Genomic DNA, 18,722 nt, shown 5'->3' with positions numbered 1-18,722 from the left:
ATAAAGAACTGTGCACAGGCAAGGGGGATTTGGGACCCAGAGGGCGGCCACCTGTCCAGAAGCATTGACTTGTATACTTCACACCTTGGGGGAAGGAATGCATTCACTGTTAACTCAGCCTTCTGTGACATTAGTCATAGAAAATAAGAAAATTAAGCCCTACAGAAAATGATGAGTGACTATGTCCTCTATTCACCCAAGGAAGTAAATAGCCACTTCCATTCTGAATGTGCAGAAGTTAATTCATTACATTCAGTGTAGAAGGTCACCATACGGTTTTAAGTTCCTTAGAACCACAAAGTAACTCTATGACGTTGGGGAAGATCATTCGTCACCCCTTTCTGTGTCTGCTGACTCATCCGTACAATGGGGACACCACAGAAACTATGTCATGGTCACAAAGACTGAATGAGTTCACGGGAAGTGTCTAGGATAGTATCTGTTACTTATCCTACACTTGTACAGCATTTATTATTAATAGTTCTATTGACTGGGCCCTCATGTTGGGCCAATTACTTTACAGAGCTCAACAGTAATTCTCGCAACCACCTTTGCAGAGCAATGGAAGTGACTAGATTCACAAGCGAGAACAGCTGGGGGTATGGATGTGCAGTGGGCACAGAGTCCTGCGAACCCAGCCCTGCCCACCCAGGAGCTCCTGGAGGCTCCTTGCACCATCCACACCGTCTCTCTTCACACAGAACAGAAGAGGAAGATGCCAGGAGACCACAGGGTTTCTGGTGAAGGAACAAAACAGGAAGGCCAGCCTGGCATGCGATAAAGAGCCCGCACTCGGGGTGCCTGAGCACAGGAGGTGGCTGGCTGCTCAGCCTCTGTTCAACATGCAGCACATATAACTCAAGTTCAAATCTCACCACCAGGGGGAGCTCCTGCTCTGCAGACTTCCTGTTCCTTTTCCTCAGGTCAGATGCTTACTTAGCTTGTCCCACCCTGGAGATCTGCTCCTGAGCCAAGGCTGGAGGAAACCCTCCCCCTGGAGGGGGGCCTTCACTGCCGCTGTCCAAACAGCAGGGACTCACCAGCTCCTCGCAGTGCTCGTGCCTGAGGCGCTTGGCAATGTCCAGGGGCGTCTCTCCTGACTCATTTGCTAGATGTCGAGAGGAAAGGAGACAAGGCAAAGCCCAGTATTATGGTCTGGCTAAGAAATGTCCCTGTGTACCACAGACTTGGTCCCCTGCAGGTGGCAGTGCTGAGCAGTGACAGCTGATCAGGTGCCAGCAGGACAGGAGGAGGAAGTAGGTCACCGGTGCGCTACTAAAGGGTGTGTCTCCCCTCCCCTCCTCACCCCCTGCTTCCTGGCTGCCATGAGCGCAGCCTCCTCCTCCTCACATGCCTCCACCGTGCCCTTGCCTCACCCCAAGCTCAGAGCAATGGAGCCAGCTGCCCTTGAAGAAACCTCGGAGCCAACACAAATCTTTCTTCCAAGAAGTTGCTTTTCTCAAGTATTCTGTCAGTTACAGAACGCCAACCAACCCACCTGGCACGGGTGTGCTCTCTACAGCCAATCTGGCTACGATACAGTAACGCAGTGCTACAAGAAACTGAGCACAACTCATGAAATCCACTTGGTGTGACCAGGGCAGGGCTGCTGGGGTCTTGTGACTGCGCAGGACACGGCTAAGTAGAGAAGCTCTGATTTTAAAAAATGGGCTTTTAGCTGGTTCAGGAAATAAAACTGCTGCAGCAGCAGTAACTAAAATCAATGTCTAAACTACAGGCTGGCCCCAGCCGCTCACCAAGAGCAGGGACCCGGGCCCGTGCACCTGAATGAAATGAACCTTTACGCAGCCTATCCATTTGAAACCTGTGTTTTCTTCTACGTAAGTCTCCTTCGATGAGAGATGATTATTAACTTAAAAAAATTTTATGGTTATTATAAGGGCGACATACAGAGGGGTTACAGTTACACAAATCAGGTAATGAGTAGAGTTCTTTTTGGACGGTGTCATCCCTCCCTCATGATTATTAATTTTTAAAAGAAGCACAGCTTTCAGGAAAACGTAGGTCTTTTTCTACTCTTTCCCCTTTGAACAACAGTTCTCCCCAAATACTTCCTCGGGAACCAACAGATGCTGGACGCCTGGTCACACTGCCTCACCACAGGCCCTAGGACCTAGCAAGGGACAAAGCCAGGCAAGATCAGGGTCCCTCATGTGTCAATAAATGGAGGGGCAGGAACAGTTATCTCCCCCAAGTAAGCCATCTAAAACCCAAAGCCAAGGAAGGGCTCAGTGGGATCTCAAGAGATGGTGAGGTTACCACTCCCAGCACCATCGAGGTTTGCCCCATCAGCTCGGCTCCTAGCCCCGGCCTGGCCTTCCTGAGCAGACACAGTCTATGCCACAGACAGAGGGCACTGCTTGTCAAACACAGGCTCAGGAGTCCTGCAGGACAGGCAGGGAGGGGACCAGGGTGGCCCACGTCCACACTGTGGGTGCGGCCAGGCCACTCACCTATCTCGATGGAAGCCTTTCCCCGTAGGAGCAGCTTCAGGCACTCAGCATTGTCGGTCAGGCAGCAGTAGTGCAGGGCGGTGCTGCCCTTGCCTGTCTGCTTATCCAGATTCCCACTGCCAGCACAGAGACAGAGACAGAAAACAGTCACAGATCAGAGGGCTGGGTGCTGTCCTAACAGGAAAGGGAATGTGGGCCTGTGCATGAGACAGGCCGCCAGCACTCAGAGCCCCTGAGTGGAGAGTGCTCTAACTGGTCCCCACCCAGGGTGAGGCAAGCCACCATCCATCCCCCATGTGGGGCCCCGGCCTGCCTGTGTGGCTGAGCTGCTCTGAGCGGAGGCTGGGAGGCAGCTGCCCAGGAAAGCCTGGGACTTGGCTTCTTCCCCTTCACCCGCAGTGCGGGACGCTGTGCTCACCGCCCAGCCTGCTCCACCAGAGGACAGGGCACACCTTTTTTCAGTTTTTTTTTTTTGTTGTTGTTGTTTTGTTGTCAGTCATGGGGCTTGAACTCTGGGCCTGGGCACTGTCCTTGAGCTCTTCAGCTCAAGGCTAAAGCTCTACCACTTGAGCCACAGCACCACTTCGAGTTTTCTGGTGGTTAACTGGAAATGAGTCTCATGGACTTTCGTGCCCAGGAGGGTTTTGAACTGGGATCCTCAGATCTCAGCCTCCTGAGTAGCTAGGATTACAGGTACTTTTTTTTTTTTCAGTTTATTAATTAATGTTCCCACCAGGGAGGGATAAGCTACTTTTCTAGTCTAGAGTTGGGTAGCTGCTTCAAACCTACGGCATGGAATGGTCCGAGTGGGAAGGAGACTTCAAAAGATTCTCATACGTAATAAAGAATAAGCTAGATTACCCCTTCAGACCGCATGCACTCGCAGCTGTGAATCGGCCTGGCCTTGCACAGTGCCACTGGCCCTGAGGGACAGAAGGTCTTGTGCCCTAGACAGACAAGCGGACGCAGAAGTGACCACTGTCCCTGCAGGAGAATCTGCCACGGCATGGTGTCAGGAAAAGCACTCCTTTCCACGCTTCTCATTTGGGGGGATATTTTGGCCTCTATTGCTAAGCTATTCTCCCCAGCACAAGTCAACTTTTCAAGTCCATTCTCTACTGCTATCCCTTCTATCCAGAATTGTCCTTTACTGTCTCCCACTCTGAAGAATGTATATGAAGGGGAGGCAGGAATATTTACCAAATGTCCACACAGCCCTTGTTCCCTCTCTGGCGCGGGTCGGTGCCGAGGAGGGAACCCAGGACTTTTAGCACTGGTAGATGTTAGCCAGCCCCTCTCCAAACCATGATCAGGGAGTCACAATGAGCATGGAGGGTCCTGAAGTCTGGCCTCAGCTCGCCCAGGCAGGGAGCATGCATGAAGCAGCCCATCTCCAACTACAGGGCGTCCTGGCCTGTGGCAGGCTGAGCACACCTCAGACGGCCTCTTCTGGTCAAAGCTTCCTAGCCCAAAAGGCCCATAAGCTGGTGGTCTGGGTTAGTTCTCTGCCCTGGACCAGCGGCGAATGCATGGATCTTTAGTCCCGCCACCCCTCTCCATAGCCTGAGACATCCTGCTGGGAATAAGGGCCCTGGCCCAGGTGGTGCCAAACATGGCCTGCTTTCCCGGCTCAGCAGCGGCTCCGTCACTCCAGAGTCCCACATCCTTGCAAGATACCAACCACACAGAGCCCTGCCCTCTCACTGCTGGGCTTTGGGAGGGCGGTGACGGAACGCCTCCCACCTGGCGGCACGGTTTTTGTCCCGTGATCCATGTGTCCCCCAAATACGTGAGCATCTTGGCAATCCAATTCATGTAGCAGAGTGCCTGCCCCTTCCTCGGAAGTCTCAGGGAGCTAGAATACGTGCCCCCTTCGTTTACACCCACCTGTTCTGAACCAGGAAGTCCACTATGTGAAGCGAAGTGCGGTCCACGGACCTGACAGCAAGGTGGAGAGCCGTCTCGTCCGGCTCCTGGAAAACAAGCCAAGACACTGAAGAGTTCGGCGGGGCTCTCCAGCAGGACCACAAAGTGAAACCGTACGCCTGATCTCTCCCAAAGCCTCATCCCTACGGAGTACCCCTCAGTCTCCACAGACCACCCAAAAGGGGCAAATTAGTCTGACCTGACTCCTTATTCCAAGGAAAATAAAGAGAGAAATCCAGGGGCTTCGCAGCCCAGCCCTTTCGGTCACTACGCCCCCGTCCCTGCATCAATGGTATGAGGTGTTGCTTACAAGTAAATGTCCTATTCAAAGCATCCAGAAGGTTTCCCCAGGCCTCCTACACTCCAATTCCTCTACCTGCTGCTGGAGTAAAAGAAATGTGTTTTTAAAACAGGTTCAGGCTTTTTATTCTTAATTAACAGAGCAGGATGTGGATGTGAATGCCACGCAGCTCTGAAGGCACGCTTGGTAAATGACAAACGGAGGTTGTTGCAGGCGGGCAAGTAGGTTGAGAAAGGAAAGGCACAGGAAGCATGGGCAGGGTGAGCTGTCGCCTCTCCATCAACCCAGCCGCTCTGTCCTCTGGATGCAGTGGCACAGCACAATGCTGGGCACGCTCACCTGGACGGTGGGCTTGCATTCTCCCCGGAGAGGGGGAGGAACAGAACCCTGGAACCTGCGAGGCACTGGCCCACAGCCGGGAGGGGTGTGCCAGCCAGCTGGAGAAAGATGCCGCTGCTCCATGTGCTGTCCTCTCCGCAGAGTTTGGCACAGGGCTGAGAGGACTCAGCTGAGCACCAATGAGGGATAAAACTAGTCCTAGGAACTTAGCCCTGGGAGACGCTGGGCACTGAGTGCATGCCTGTGGGGAATGTGGAGGAGCAGCTCCTTGGGGCTGCTGCTTTACTGCAGACCTATTCCTGAGTCCCCGCAGGATGCTGGGGCGGTTCCCCCAGCCCCTCTGGAGACAGCCAGGGACAGGTGGAAGGAGAGCCCGTCAGGGTCCTCCCTCACCGCAGGGCCCCTCGCTCCAAGGCTCACTGTGATCAGGCTCCCCGTACAAGCGTGAGCCCCCCCTAAACCTGCTCATGGAAGAGTGCTCCCTCTCGGGCCCGCAGCCTCTGAGAAAGCAGCTTCCCCTCAGCCTCAGGACCAGCTGCCTTTCCAGCCTGGTGTCACACTTGTGGCTTAAGAATAAACACACACATGAAAGTTCTGCTCTTCCTGGAGGTCTGGCCACCCCACAGTGACTGCAGTTAATACTAACGGACGATTCCAAAATACACCGATTCCAAAATACACCACACTTAAGAGTGGATTTAAAGTGTGCTCGCCATAAAAAAGTCAAGTACTTGAGGGTATATCACTTGATAGACTGATTGCCCGACTTCGGACCTATCACCCCACCACACTGTACCCCATAAATAAGTGTACAGGTTGAGCATCTCTAATCCCAAAAGCTCTAGGCCCTCCCAAAAATGTTCCAAAATCCAAAACTTGAGCGCTGAGGACACGCGTGGCAAACTCCACGCCTGAACTAAGAAGCGTGGCAGTGACTCACAGGAACGCCAGCTACAGTCACTGAACAAAGATGACCTTCGTGCCATGCGAGCAAAGTGCACATGAAACACAGGAGCTCAGATTTGTGTGCTTCCCCCCAGGAGGAAAAAAAACTAAAACATTGGTGGTCGCAAGCTTTTAGGCTAAGAATGCTCAACCTGTGGGATTATTTGGGAATGAATAACCAAACGAAAAAGAAGCCACCAGTGGCGTCTCTGGGGGAATCACATGACGGACTGCACTGCCGTGGCCCCGCCCCCATCCTTCACGTATACACGCAGCAGCCACGCTTACATGTCCATTAGCCAGAGGGATTTTTTCCGTAAGGTCCACGCCATCAGCATAAGCCTGGAGTAATCCAAAAATGTCTCTGGTTTTCACAGCCTCACAAAGGCTGTGGAGCTTCGCCGCGTTATCCGCGTGCTTCTTCCGCGAGTATCTCCTCTCAATGTACTTGGCCACAATGTAGCCCTTCCTGGTGTTCCTGCAACCAGAAGGGATGGCCGGGTAAATCATGAGGACCCCGTCCACGATCCACCCAGCATCTCCTCTCATCTACAGCCACCTCAGAAACCCTGCCCGTGCTCCTCGGCTGCACCGGGGGCCACACAGAATGGCCCCGTTCCAGAGCCACAGCATCTACGCACCGAGGCCCCCAGGATGCCTCAGGTCTCCATGTTCTCAGCCTGCACAGCGGTCCTGGGCGTCACTCAGTGAAGTCATAAGGCAGCCAGCAGAGGACGATCTCCTCACGTTCTGCCTGCCTGCCATAGCCCCACCTGAAGTCCTGAGCTCCGTCCCCACCACCCTGCACTTGGAGGCCTCTCTTACCTCCATCTTGTTCTGGGCATGCTGTGTTGTGGCCCACACTCCTCCCACAGCCATCCCTGGGCTGGCCAGGCACTCTGCTCCAGCCTCCTCCTGCTGACCTCCCTGCCCACCCAACAGGGCACACACCTTGTGGACACCATGCCTGGCATGAAAGGTGCTTACTGTCAGGTGAGCCAATTCTACTGTCTTCTTTTTCTGGTCTTTAAATGGCATCATGTCTACTGGCCATTCTTATTTCCTCTTCAGAGAAGTCATTCTTTAAGTCTTTTGCCCATTTATTAATGGGGCAGTTGTTTCTTTGAGGATTTGTTTTTGGGGAATTTAATTTTTTGAGTTCTAAGAATATTTTAGATGAGGCCCTTGTATGGCTAGTGAAGATCTCCCAATCTGTAGGCTTTCTGTTGTATGGCTAGTGAAGATCACCTAATCCATGGGTTTTCTATTGATTTTGCTAGCTATGTCCTTTGCCATGCAGAAGCTCTACAGTTTCATGTAATCCCATTTGTCCAACCTTTGATTTGTTGTGTTTCTGGGTCTTTATTAAGAAAATGTCAGCCTGTGCCAAGGAGCCCTAGAGTTTCTCCTATTCTTTCCTGTACTGTTTTCAGGGTGTCTGATTTTGCTTTGAGGTCTTTGATCCATTTGGAGTTGATTCTGGTGCAGGGTGATATATAAGAACCTAACTTTAGTTTTCTACAGGATGACCCATTGCAACAATGATACTCACAGGACACTATGTTGGAAATGAACTTTACAACTTGGGGGGAGGAGTGGGGAAGGTGAGGGAGGAAAGGATATTAGGAGAACAACAAAGGAGGGGTAACAACACTCAACAAGAAATGTACTCATTACCTTACTCATGTAACTGTAACCCCCACCCTGTACAGCATCTTTACAATAAAATAATTTTTTTATGACATTGTACTCAGACTCTACCCTACTTAAAGAACTTGAATGGGGGGCAGAAGTGGGTATGGAGGGGCCAGGATTCAAATCCCACTCTCACTGAGTATTGATAGTTTGAACTTTAAACAGATTTTATTCTCTTACGGCTTCAAGTCTTCTTATTTGTGAAAATGTGCGTGGTGGATCCTGTATACAGTGACTGAAGCGGTGAGTTAACCTAGGTAGAACATTCAAAAGCGTCTTTAGACTGCGAAGTGCTAGGACTGATGCTTTGCAATTCCAATGACATGAAAACAGGCACAGGAAGTTCTAAAGAAGCTACTAGTCAGGAATGTCAGGGAGTAACTCCAGCTGCCACTATCTGAGGAATGGACAAAGGGCCTGAGCTGCCCGCAGGCGACAGTCCATGCTGACAGGGCAGTCAGTAGACCCTAGAATTCTACCACGTCCCACTGTGTTACTGTGGCATGTGGGGGGACTCTTCACCTGTGGGTGAGAGTCGTGGACCCGTACGGCCACCGGATCGGGGCTGTGGCAGAACTGAGGCCGTGAGCACAGCGTTCTGAGCCCACCAGCTCCACCTCCTATGGCTGTCCTTGTGAATGAAGAAACGCTCGGGTGGCCAGGTGCACAGGAACTGGTCAGTCCTTCTCAGTTCAGGCCCCGCTCACGTCCCCTGACACCAGGGTTGAGCCCACCTCAGCTGTTTTGACACCGCTCACTCACAAAGCCCTCAGTAGTGCGGGGACACAGTGGCTGTGCACTGGATTCAAGCGTGGGCAACTCTAGGTTTTCAGGCGAGGGGAGAGGAGGGGACTCCACCCCTGCGAGAGAAGCAGGACTGGCCTCCACCTGATGCCCCAGGCAGCCAGCCCTGCACCTCTCCTTTCTGCCCTCCAGGCTCCGGGGAAAAGTGGTGGGAATGCTTCTCTGCCTTCTCACTGAGTACCTGCTGTAGTACTTTTTTAACCCTGAGCCACAGACCACCCAGGATTTGAAGATGTAGATACTCTGTTTCCAGAAGCCAGGATCTAGGGGTTGGGCCAGGCAATCTGGGACTCTCAGTGCTCACAGAAGGTTGAGAGCCACTCCCCCAATACCCCTCCTCTCCAGAGGTGAGACCTACACACTGCAAACGCACCCACTCCTGCTGGCTGCGTCCCTCACAGGGCCTGTGGCTGCTGGCGCAGCTGTGGACTTTCCTATCCCTGCCCCAGGTCTGTGTTAAAAAACCTGCTCTCCCCCAGTGAGGTGTCCAAGCCTGAGAAGGGAACTCCCAGTGCAAGCAGAGCCTGTCCACCAGGGATCCCCGGAAATAAGCCAATCCAGGATGGGACCACACGGTGAATCCCAGACCAGACACTGGGTGGAGCTCTCTCAGCACCCACAGTGGGTGAATCCCAGACCAGACACTGGGTGGAGCTCTCTCAGCACCCATAGTGGCTCTTGGACAGCTGAGCTAGGTCATGTGGACAGAGAGGCATCTTATCTGGCCACTCTACCTCAGCAGCTGAGTTTCACGCAGTGTGGAGATTCCAGGGGCAGCCAGACCCTGTGCTCTGGCTCTTTTAATCATCCTGTGTGTCTCTCTTTTCCAGCCCCACCCAGCCTGTCACCTGCAGAGCCTACCTCTCTCATTTCAGCCTGTCACCTGCAGCGCCTACCTTAAGGCATGGTATTTGTCAGCAGGGTGCTAACTAGCCACAGAACTCCCCATGGAAGTGAGCAGACATTGTCCCCTGGCTCCCACAGCACTCCCACAAGGTTCCTTCCCCTCCTCACAGCCAAGCGCAATGCAGCCCAGAGGGGGAACCTCAGGCAGGCGACCTGGGAGGACCCTAATTCACTGGCAGGTGATGCCTGGGGACCTAGATGAAGGCCTGTGTTGTGTTATGTATGTGTGAGGGGGGCACTTTCAGGGTAGCCCATTCAACAAAGAGAGGGTGCTCTTGTGAAGTCACCAGTCAGGATTTACCCATCTTCAGTGGGGCAGTTATTGTGACCTCCACAAATTGGATGTGGAGATGGGTGAATTCTACCCCTCCCTCCACAATCTCCATGCTGGAAAACAGAAGACAGGGTCTTGCAAATACTAGGCAGGCACTCCATTAGTGAGGTACATCCCATACCCTGGTAGTTGTTGTTGTTGTTGTTGTTTGTTGGTAGTGGGGCTTGAACTCTGGGCCTGGGCACTGTCCCTCAGCTCTTCAGTTTAAGGCAAGTGCTCTACTACTTGAGCCACAGTGCTACTTCTGGTTTTCTGGTGGTTCATTGAAGAGTTTCACAGCTCTTCCTGCCCAGGCTGGCTCTGAACCGTGATCCTCAGATCTCAGCCTCCTGAGTAGCTAGGATTACAGGTGTGAGCCACCAGTGCCAGGCTTGTTGTTTTGATAGAGGGTCTCACCATGAGGTCTGGGCTGACCTTGGACTTGAGAACCTCCTACTGCCACTCCTGAAGGAGGCTCTGTGGCGGCATGTACCACAGCACCTGGTTCTCTCTCTCTTTTTTAGTGGATTATACATCTGTTCTGGGTCTCAGTCCTCTTGAAGCCGGCTCCAGTCCATGCATGGCAGGATGTCTGTGTAACCCTCACCATGCTCTGGCATCGGGCTGCCAAGTGTACTCTCCCCGCCTGTTTATCTGAGGCCTGTGGAGGACGGCAGTGAGCACCACAGACGACCCATCTGGTGTTCAACAGGAGCTTCCCTTGCGCTTCTTCATGACACAGACCCAGCGCTGACCTGGGAGCAGACGCAAGCCTGGCCTCTCGTGGTCTACTTGAACATGCTCAACACCTCCAAATCCATCTGGGGATTCCACAGGCCACCACGGGGTGTCTCTGGTTTGCCCTTCAACAGACTGATCCACAGATGGTGTGTTCTTAGATAAAGCTAGAAACAGCACATTCCTTTCTGTCTAGAAGCAAAATATCCACTAATTGAAGTGGGCACGGAGCTGGGGTACTTTCTGACTTGTTGATTCATTAAATATTTACCTAACTCCACAAACAACATATTGTGGTAGGAAATATAAACACAAGGAATATGCAATTTTTCCAAACAATATATGTGAAGCCTAGGTGTTAGTAGGGTGAGCTGTTTTAGAAAAGACAAGAGCATGAGGGCATTTTGTATCGCCAAACTGGTCACCGATGCTTATTTTGAGAAAAAGAAGGAGTGTCAACATCCATCTGAGTAGTGTCGAGGTGGGGAAGGGGGGGTTCTTCGGTGCAGATAAAACACTGATACAGAAAATTGCAAACAGGTAGAATTAATTTTTATTATCATCTTCTCCCAGAACAAATACTCTGCCTGCAAAGAAATGACTGTGTTCATTGTTCAAAGCGAATGCAGATTTCAGCATTTCAGACCAAGTCCTTCAATGAGATTTGCAAACAGGAGTAGTGGCAATTAAACAGCTCTCACGAACCAGCACAGCGGGCAGTGCGAGGACAGACATGGCCCTGGCTGAACAGATCCTCCCACACACATGAGGTCCGATCACATCTGGATAAGTCCCACAGAAACCTAACTGGAGGGGCCCTGGTTTTTCAAGGCAGGTGGGGCAATGCTCTTCCGTGGCCTCTGTCGCCCACACAATGAAGAACAGAGCAGCCTCCACCTGTAACTTAGTACACTGAGCACCACAACTAAGTGCTAACCATCTCGCTCATTTCTCCAACGCCTCCGGGCAGTGTGCTACCCGTGCTTTCCTTTTTTATACTAGAGGAAATGGGGACTTAGCTCACTGAAGTTAAAGAATCTGCCCTATCTGGACCAGGTAAGGCCTGAGCTGATTATGGCCATCCTGTCTTCACAGCTTCGAAGCATGGCCTGAAACACTGTAAGACAGATCCTTACAAACACAGCTGACTTTAACACCTCCGAAAGGCCCGGCCCAGGGAGCAGAACATCCTCCTTGCATCCTCCCCACCTCGCCTACATCAACAGTGCAACAGAACATACAAGCCTGCAGCTCTGCAGCCTGTGGCCCCAACAACAAAATGGTTTCACCACGGGCTCATACAATACTATCTACTTCTCAAACCACTCAAACGCTTCACCATGTCTCATGTCCTAATTCAATTTCAGGCTTAATCCAAAGAAAGCATTACTTGTCTCAATAAATGGATTGTTAAACCTTTCCTTTCTTCTGCCAGAGAGTGCATTTTGACCCAGCCACACCCCTCAAACGCAGGTGTTGTCTCTTGCCAGCTTGGACCCCAAGCTCTTTCTGCCTTCTGCCTCGCTCACACCTACCAGGCAAACATCCCCGAGCCCTACTGCAGGAAGGACAGGCCACTTTGCAGTGGCCTGGAGTCTATGGCGCAGGACAGATGCAGCATGAGCCCCTGGCTTCCCAGCCCGCCCCAGTGCAGACTAGGTGACTCACATTTGATAAAACTGGTGAGAAAAATCCCTGTTGTATGCACTGCCTCAATGGGCCATGCATGCGTGGAGAGACATGAAAGCTTTATATCAACCTAAGAACACACTCAAACATTGTTTTTGGAGGAAACAACACTGTACCTCAAGGACACGAGCAAGGAAAGCAGTGTGAGAGCACACATCTAGGTTGACTCGTCAGCGGCATCCTGGCTTAGAGTTCATGCAGGAAGCAAAGGCGGGAAAACGGCCAGAGAGCACGAACAGCCGTGGAGCTGCCCAAGGGCATGCACTGTGGTGAGCAGACTACTGCACGCCGCCGTCACACACAGCGGCTGCTGAGTGCCCCACCCCCGAGATCCAGCCACACTGTGTTTGCATTTGGACACACAAAAAGGTTAAAAACATGAAAGAGAAAAAACATGGAGAAACAAAAAAAGAAACAGTACTGGTGGCTCTCAGCTGTAATCCTAGCTACTCAGGAGGCTGAGATCTGAGGATCACAGTTCGAAGCCAGCTTGGGCAGGAATGTCTGTGAGACTCTTACTTCAGTTAGCCAGCAAACGCTGCAAGTGGAATTGTGGCTCCCAGCATTGAGCAAAAAAGCTAAGGAACAGAGTGCAGGCCCTGAGCTCAACCAGTAAATAAACACACACACACACACACACACACACACACACACACACACACACACGTGCACACACACAAACCAACACTTAAACTGACAACAACTGACAATAGAAATACCCCAAACCTGCTACCCGACCTCAGCTCAAGGAAAGGGCCAATCTTTCAGAAAACGAGAATGGCCAAGAGCAATACTCACATGTCGCTGCCAGGGTTGGGTTTTACCGAGTCCTCAGCTGGTAGGCAACACTCCATGATCTCATTGAAGCCTGCATTCCCAATATTCTTGGCAAGCTGAAAAAACGAAAGTCTATTTCAGGGTGTTGCATTATTAATGCCTTCCACTGCAGCCCAGTACTCACACATCTGATGATTTATTTAGTGGCCACTAAGAAATAGAGCAATAAAGTGGTTTGTCTTTAATTAAAAGGGACAAAACCCAAAGCCCAAAGGCATCTAAAATGACAGATGTGGTGTACCAGGTCAGCCACGTGAACTCCCACAAGGTGTCCCTGGACAGGGAGAAGCAGGGACCTGGCCACTGTATTTCTATCCCTGATAACCCCTCCCAACACCAGACCCACCGAAATGGGTCTGCTCCCTGTTCCAGCTGCTGTACAGTGGGCAAGGACCCAGCGGGAGAGACACAGGCCTAGAGGCCGAAACTCAGGTTCCAGCTACCTTCCATCACTGGCGGTGTGGCCCAGGAAAGTCAGTCCTATGAGAGCCACTGCTCATCAGCAGAATGGGAAGGATGCCTACCTTCCAGGGTCATCAATACAAGACTAGGGGAGAACACTCACTAAACGCAGCACCCAAAATGCCATGTATTAGCTCTCAACCTAAGGTCTATATGTAACCACTGGTCACTTGACTAGGTGAATATTAAATTAATACCTTCTAACGAAGACAGGGCACTGTGCTAACCTGAAAGCTTGAGAGCAAGGCAACTGTCTTCACTGAAGGACTGGAGAATGACCAGAAGCTCCTGAAGAGCCAGGACTTATCCTAGACTCACCCTTAACACTCAGCTCAGCATCTGCCTCAGAGCAGGCTTCCAGGTCAGGTTTGTGTGTGCGTGCGAGTGTGCTGTGTTCACTAACAGAACTTGCATGCTAAACAAGTGTGTATGCCAGCCCCCAAGACAGATTCTTTTTTTACTGAAATTTTTATAGTTATTATAAATGTGATGAACAGAGGAGTCATAGTTACAAAAGTCAGATAAAGAGTACATTACTTTCCAAGTCAGATTCCTAAATGTTTCATGAAATGACACTACAAGGGAGCGCCTAACAGTGCTTAGAGAGAATAGTTTTTTTTTGTTTGGTTGGTTTTTTTTGTTTTTGTTTTTGTTTTTGTCAGTTCTGGGGCTTGATGCTGTCCCTCAGCTCTTCAGCTCAAGGCGAGCGCTTTACCACTTGAGCCACTGCGCCACTTCCAGTTTTCTGAGTGGTTTATTGGAGTGTCACGGACTTTCTTGCCTGTGCCAGCTTTGAACTGCAAACCTCAGATCTCAGCCTCCTGAGTAGCAAGGATTACAGGCGTGAGCCACCAGCACCTGGCTGAGAATAGTATTTAATTTCCACCTTGAAATGACACGTTGGGGCAGCTGGTGACATTACTCTATTTCTTTTTTTCTGAGGGGGGAGGTAAACTGGGGCTTGAAGTCAAGGCCACATACTCACACATGGCATTTCCACTTATGAGACATGCTTTTAGGCATCTAGTTGGAGATGGAAACTCACAAACCTTTTTGCCTGAGCTGGCTTTGAACCACCATTCTCCAGGTCTCAGCCCACTGAGGAGCTAGGATTACAGGCATAAGCCACCAGTGCCAGGCTACATTTCTATATCTCTTAGCTCAACTACGCTAACTGAAGATGAACAGAGATGCTATGGATGGGGGTAGGGGAGGCAGCTGCTACCTGAATAGTCTGATCTATCTCTAGGGGGAGCCAAGGGGACCTGGGTTGTGTGTGGGGGAACTTCCGGGGAAGATGCATCAGACAGGAAGCTGCAGAGAAGGATGCAGAACACTGAAGAGGGGGAGCTTAATTCTTAAGTGGCGAGCCTTCCTAGATTGTACCTTGACCCTGGCAAGTGAACAAAGCTACCTATAAAGAGAATCCCAAAGCACTACCCCCTAACCAACTCCTCTTTTCTCAAACCTGTCACTGGGGCCTCCCGCAGGGGTCAAAGGGCAAAATCCCTGGACACAGGTATGAAGCCGATGGTCAGTCAGGGTGGCACAGTACGTGAAGTGACAAGTACCAACACAGCATGGGGTTAGTGCCCTAGGAAAGATTTCTTGGGCAATAAACGTCAGAATAGGACCGAGTCTCGATATCAGGGCCCTGGGCTTGCAAAGAGGTGTGCTGAGTGCTGTCATGCAGCACGTATGGACAGCATCCCTGAGCCAAGTCGCTCACTGTCACTATCTGAAGGCAGTGATAGGAGCCACGGGGACACTCTTGGTGCACCACCTCCCAGTTTGCAGTTTGCAGTGAAGCAGGTGGGGGTTGGGGCGCTAGGGAGGATTGCCAGGCACTGAAAAGCTGCTTCTGCTTGGACAAGGCTGGCTTAGTGGGGCGGCTGGTCTAGGGAGCACGGCGTCGGCAGATCACAAGGCTGGGCAAGTGTTCACCCTGCGTCCTGCAGGCAGCCCTCTGGCACCAACACAGACAACACCTCTGCAGATAGGGCCTGTGGGATCCTACCAGACAGAAGCCGTGGGCTCCAGCATGCCAGTGAGGGGGGCATGGGGAGGAAGGTGGGATGTGAGCCAGAGCCCTGACATCGAGGCTCGTCACTGCCACGTGCTCAGGCAGAACCGAAGCTAGACTGGACCTAGGAGAGGCGAAGTGTTAATTAATTCAGTCATCTGTGTCTACAGGGGATGGGCTCCAGGATCTCGTGAGGAAAACAAAACCCAAAGATGCTGAAGCTCCTTATATGACATAGTAGAGTATCTGTGTATAACTCACCCACACCTTCTACGCTTTACCTCTAGATTACCTATAATATCTGCTACAACATAAATTCGTTGTTATACAATGTCCAACAAGACAGAGAGACTAGATGAGACAGACACAGCATGAGGCAGGAAACGAGGACTGAACTGGAGCCCCATGAGCATGGAGACGCCAAGCTTGGGTGAGGAGAACAGCCAGGTGGCCAGAAACACCATCTTCCACAGCACTCACCCCGTGGGTATGTGAAAGGGGGTGGGTAGGGGGAAGAGCAGGGCTCACAGCAAATAGCAGGAGGCCACTAAAGCCAGAAAGAAGCTTCAGGTAGTTTGGGAGGGGAACAGCAAACAGCCTATCCACCATTTCCACAGACAGGGACATCCCTTATCGTTTTCTTCTCCTTTCTGTTCCTCTGTCTTTATCTCCAGAGGAGAGAACCCAGAAGTGAGGAAGGCGAGACTCCTCTGACCCTGGTGCGTGTGTCTGGACCTCCTCTCCTCACACAGGGGCAGCACCACGGCCTGCTCCTCCCAGCTATGCTCTGGTCGCAGTCCCCTCGGTTCCCATCCAGGGGCTGACAGCCATCACACAGGTACCACCCCCCACCCCACCCTCGCTCCCCACATGGAAACTATGCAGCCAACTGGGCCTCTGCCAATAGCTGTCTGCTACTGGCCTCGCTTTCTGTGGCAGGAAATGAGAATATTATTAATAGGCCCTGGGATGACAGCAAGGTGGAAGGCTCAAAGTGCCAGGGGCACCTTGGATGTACACGGGCGTACGGACCAGACACAAGAGGGCCCAGAAACCAGGGAGCTGCACGGAGGGTTGGGACATCTGGGGTGCGGGAAGGAAGGCCACAGGCTATGCTCTCCTCTGAGTCTTGAAACTTCCCTCTGGCATACATGACAATATACATACATGTTTAGGTGCTCCATTCTTTTATGACAGGGTTGTGGCTAACATTAACTTAAAAGCTGTGATTCTGGTGAAGGCTGGCACACCTCAAGGGTCAAGACTATAAATGCTGCTCAGGTGCATGCACCAGGCCCAGTTTCTTAGCCTCATGGATCTGTTTTCAAAGAGTTCTTGCTTAGGTCAGACACTAAGCACAAAGTACCTAGGACAATGCCCGGAGCATCACTGATTCAATGATGCTCAATTACTCACTGCCCTAAGCAATTGCTTTTAGCACCCAGCCTGGTTTCTGTAGTAGAGAAACAGCAGCGAGGGGTCTCTGAGGGGCTTCCTCTCCACCTGCTCCTGTGGCCTGGCTGTGCGCTGCTTGGCTTTAGTGTCTGACAGCTTGGTAACAACTGCATGAGAAAGGCAGATGTCTCAGCTTCCTGACGCTTGAGCTACAACCTGATGGAAGAGTGAAAGTTCAATGTCAAAACAGCAAGGTTTCCTTATTCCACTTTTGATCAGGGAAACAGGTCATATGCTACCTGTACACTGGGACTGGGGGTAACTGGAAAAAGTCAGTGCTGAAATAAAGATCTTCTATGTCAAGGAAATTTTTCTTTTAAAAGTATGCTTGCCAGCAGGTTTCTGAAAGTAAGTTCATTGAAAATCTAAGGCAGTAGCTTAGCAAAGCTACTGTATACTAGAGCTGTGAGAGGATGCAACTTTGCCAAACTAATCTATTAATACTTCACCTAACCACGTTTTCCATAAGTGAGAAGGTTTCTAAACATAAGGCACCAGCAACCTCTCTGGATGCAGTTGTCCACACAAAACAGAAAGCGTGTGTGTGTGTGTGTGTGAGTGTGTGTGTGTGAGTGTGTGCACGCGCGCTCATGCACAGTCCTGAGCTTTGAACTCAGGGCTTGGGTGCTGTCCCTGAGCTTTTTAGTTACAAATAGCACTCTACCACTTGAGCCATGGCTTCACTTCCTGCACTTTGGTAATTAAGTAGACATAAGAGTCTCACAGACTTTCTTGCCCAGGCTGTGGATGGTGATCCTCAGGTTGCACCTTCCTGAGTAGTTATGTCAATGATGGGAAAAATATTTACAAACACTGGTCTGATAAGAGGACAAAACCCAAAATACATAGAGAGCTCAAATAACTACACAGCAAGAGAATAGCCTTATTAAAACAGGAGCAAAAAAACAAGACAGGTGTTTCTCAGAAGACACAGAAAAGCCAACAAACATGACTAATTACCAAGAAACTGCAAACTGAAACCACCTCACATTTATAAGCATGGCTTCTATCGGCACAGTGAGAAAGCATCAGTGAAGAGAGGAGGAAAGAACTCTTGCCCACTGTGGGTAGGCCTCTATACCTGTACATCCACTAGGGAAAACAGTATGTTCCCCCAGATCAGAAGCAGATCTGTGTATGTTCCACCTGTGTGTGTATCCACTACTGACTATATACTCAAAGAAATAAAGGCAGTATGCCCAAGAGATACCAATGCTCCCATGTTTACTATTGCCTTACCATCAATACCCCAAATATGTAATCCACCTATGGGTCTATCAATGGATCAATGGTTAAGAAAATGTAGCACATATTCACAATAAAATACTATTCAACTTTTAACAAAGAATAAATTTATATCATTTGTGACCACATAGATGAATCTGGAAAGCATTATATTCAGTAAAATATGACAGGCTCAGAAAGACAAATTCCACCTGGACTCATTTATACCTGCAATGTAAAAGGTGAAACTCACAGAAGCCAAGGAACAGAAGATGAGAGGAGCAGCACAGAGACTGGACAAACGACATACAATTTCAGTAAATCAGGGCAAATAAATAAATTCTGGAGGGAATGCAGGAAGTATGGTTGCTAATAACAACCACTTAAAGAGTAAATTTTGTGTTCTTACCAGAAAACAAGATAAGCATGGGAGATGGACAAGTTAACTAGCTTGATTTAATCATTCTACCAAATATACAATGCATCAGAACATCACAGTTGTAAATTGCAATACAATAAAAAGAAATTTAACAAAATCTTGTAATAACAGCACGTCACCCTTAGACGCAGACTGTTATTAACCTAACAGGT

General features: G+C 50.5%; 1 protein-coding gene across 2 annotated transcripts in view; it reads right to left on the bottom strand.

The window, feature by feature from the left end:
- Asap2 (ArfGAP with SH3 domain, ankyrin repeat and PH domain 2) overlaps positions 1-18,722 on the bottom strand; it is a 153,901-nt gene that overhangs the window by 16,669 nt on the left and 118,510 nt on the right. For both annotated transcript variants that reach the window (XM_070015232.1, XM_070015234.1), the window contains exons 16-20: positions 12,929-13,023; positions 6,274-6,463; positions 4,362-4,447; positions 2,475-2,590; positions 1,041-1,108 (exon numbers count right to left, since the gene is read on the bottom strand). In XM_070015232.1, coding sequence (XP_069871333.1) covers positions 1,041-1,108; positions 2,475-2,590; positions 4,362-4,447; positions 6,274-6,463; positions 12,929-13,023 — 555 coding nt within the window. The remainder of the gene's footprint in view (positions 1-1,040; positions 1,109-2,474; positions 2,591-4,361; positions 4,448-6,273; positions 6,464-12,928; positions 13,024-18,722) is intronic.

This window comes from Dipodomys merriami, unplaced genomic scaffold (assembly GCF_024711535.1).
Source record: "Dipodomys merriami isolate MVZ:Mamm:240054 unplaced genomic scaffold, mDipMer1.0.p SCAF_110, whole genome shotgun sequence".
NCBI lineage: Eukaryota > Metazoa > Chordata > Mammalia > Rodentia > Heteromyidae > Dipodomys > Dipodomys merriami.
This window is presented reverse-complemented; position numbering and strand designations above follow the sequence as displayed.